This window comes from Papaver somniferum, unplaced genomic scaffold (assembly GCF_003573695.1).
Source record: "Papaver somniferum cultivar HN1 unplaced genomic scaffold, ASM357369v1 unplaced-scaffold_133, whole genome shotgun sequence".
In the NCBI taxonomy this organism is placed as follows: Eukaryota; Viridiplantae; Streptophyta; class Magnoliopsida; order Ranunculales; family Papaveraceae; genus Papaver; species Papaver somniferum.
In genome coordinates this window covers 10,590,162-10,592,019 of record NW_020622492.1, presented here as the reverse complement: position 1 = coordinate 10,592,019, position 1,858 = coordinate 10,590,162, and the positions used below count along the sequence as shown (strand labels likewise).

General features: G+C 38.1%; 1 protein-coding gene across 1 annotated transcript; it reads left to right on the top strand.

Annotated features, from left to right (window-relative positions):
* Positions 1 to 381: 381 nt before the first annotated feature.
* On the top strand, positions 382 to 1,624 carry LOC113333474 (late embryogenesis abundant protein 1-like). The gene is made up of 3 exons (XM_026579940.1): positions 382 to 520; positions 846 to 980; positions 1,295 to 1,624. Exons 1-3 carry the CDS (start codon positions 473 to 475, stop codon positions 1,391 to 1,393), a joined length of 282 nt encoding a protein of 93 aa, XP_026435725.1. The 5' UTR covers positions 382 to 472; the 3' UTR covers positions 1,394 to 1,624.
* Positions 1,625 to 1,858: the final 234 nt, after the last annotated feature.

Below are 1,858 nucleotides of genomic sequence, written 5' to 3'. Positions count from 1 at the left end.
TTTTTTTATTTATTGATGTTAAGAAGAGAGAAAAAAGAGAGAGATAAAAAAAATTAATCCACAAGTACAGTTCCTGACCGAATCTGCAACAGTGCAACTAACACTCGCTTAATTTGGCCTTGCACACTGGTATGGTCTACGGATCCACATTGTTTTTCCTGATATCACTCCCGAGTTTCACTCCTGCAAGTGAATGAGTCTGATTTTCAGCACCACCACAACATGCCATGGTTCATGTTATTACGTGTCGCTATTTGACGATACCCCGCATATACGCATGCACAATACTCGTTCCCATCACCATATCAAAATTCACCAGTGCCAGACCTCATATGCAAATGATATGAGGGACTATAAAAGCATGTCAATGATAAGTTAAAATACATCACATTCTCACACTGTTGAAGAGAAAAGAAAGAGTACCCCGCCAGCAAAAGGGATCAAGCTAAATCCTCCGAATCAAATTTGAAAGATGTCTTCTCAAAACTTCAATGCAGGACAAGCTAAAGGCCATGCACAGGTTAGCTAGCAATGAGGGGGATAGATTCACAATGTCATAATCACAACCAAATGTGCAATATGACATTTCTTCCTCTCTTTCTCGGAAGATATATAAAATTCAAAAAAAATTCGCAGACCGAGAAAAAAATCCTATAAAAACCGTGTAGTCGCACATTTCTCACAAGTGGGGCCTAAAAGTGGTCCCTACATATCTCCCAACGGTGGGGCCCACCGTTTTATGTGAGACGGTAGCTTATGTGTGGTTCTTTTCATGGTCTGTGAAGAACCACTGCTAAAAATTGTTTTATTTCAGTGACATTTGCTTATATTTTTGTCCTTCGTAGGCCAAGACACAAGAATGGGTAGAGTCTGCTAAGGACACAGCTCAATCAGCTAGGGACAAGACAGCCGATGCAGCCAGTGCCACATCCGATTCTTGCCAACAGAAAAAAGAAGAGGCCTCGGGCTTCCTCCAACAGGTAATTTACTTCTTGGAATACTGTTTTTTTTTTGTTTTGTTTTTTTTTTGTTTGTTTTTTTTATCGATTAGCAGCAGGAATTGAACACAATCTATATATTGGGAATCCAATTCCTGGCCAACTGGACTAATGCCAGTTGGTTTACCACTTGGAATACAATTATCATGTATACCTATAGGAAGGCAACATTTTCATACCAAAACTACTTATGCTTCATGTTAACCTGGAACTAGGAGTCTGTACGATGCATAAACAAAACTAAACTAATCAATGTCGAGCTAATATTTGATGGCGTTGTTTTTGCGGTTGTGCAGACAGGAGAGCAGGTGATGAACATGGCACATGGTGCAATGGAAGGTGTCAAGAATACACTTGGAGTTAATGACAACACTAGCCATAGTCACAACAAATAGACAATTCTAAAGAAAAAGACGATGCCAGTAAGCCGGATTAATAATTGCCGTCGTCATTTATAATAAAACGCAAGACATCTGTGTTCTTAATTAGCATCATTGTCTCTTCATTTCCGTAATTTTGTTCTCGTCAGGGTTTTGGTTTGTTAGTTCACATTTTCCTTGAAATTGTAATAAAATGTTTACTTGTCTTGATGTTGCTTTTTTAAGGGTTATGATTCTTTAGTTGTATAAAATTTAATAAAAGCCTTAGCCGTTATGCAAAGTTATAAGACTTGTATATACTTACGGCGCATTCGCATCAGATTTTTCTAATTCCTGGAGAGTCATGTTAATAAGAGGGAAATAACGGATTTGAGGAGGGAAGGATTAAGGGGAGGGAAATTAAAATTTTAGAGGAAGGGTTGACCATGTTAAAAAGTATTGAAATGTCTATAATAGCCTTCCTCTTTTATTTTTCAGAAG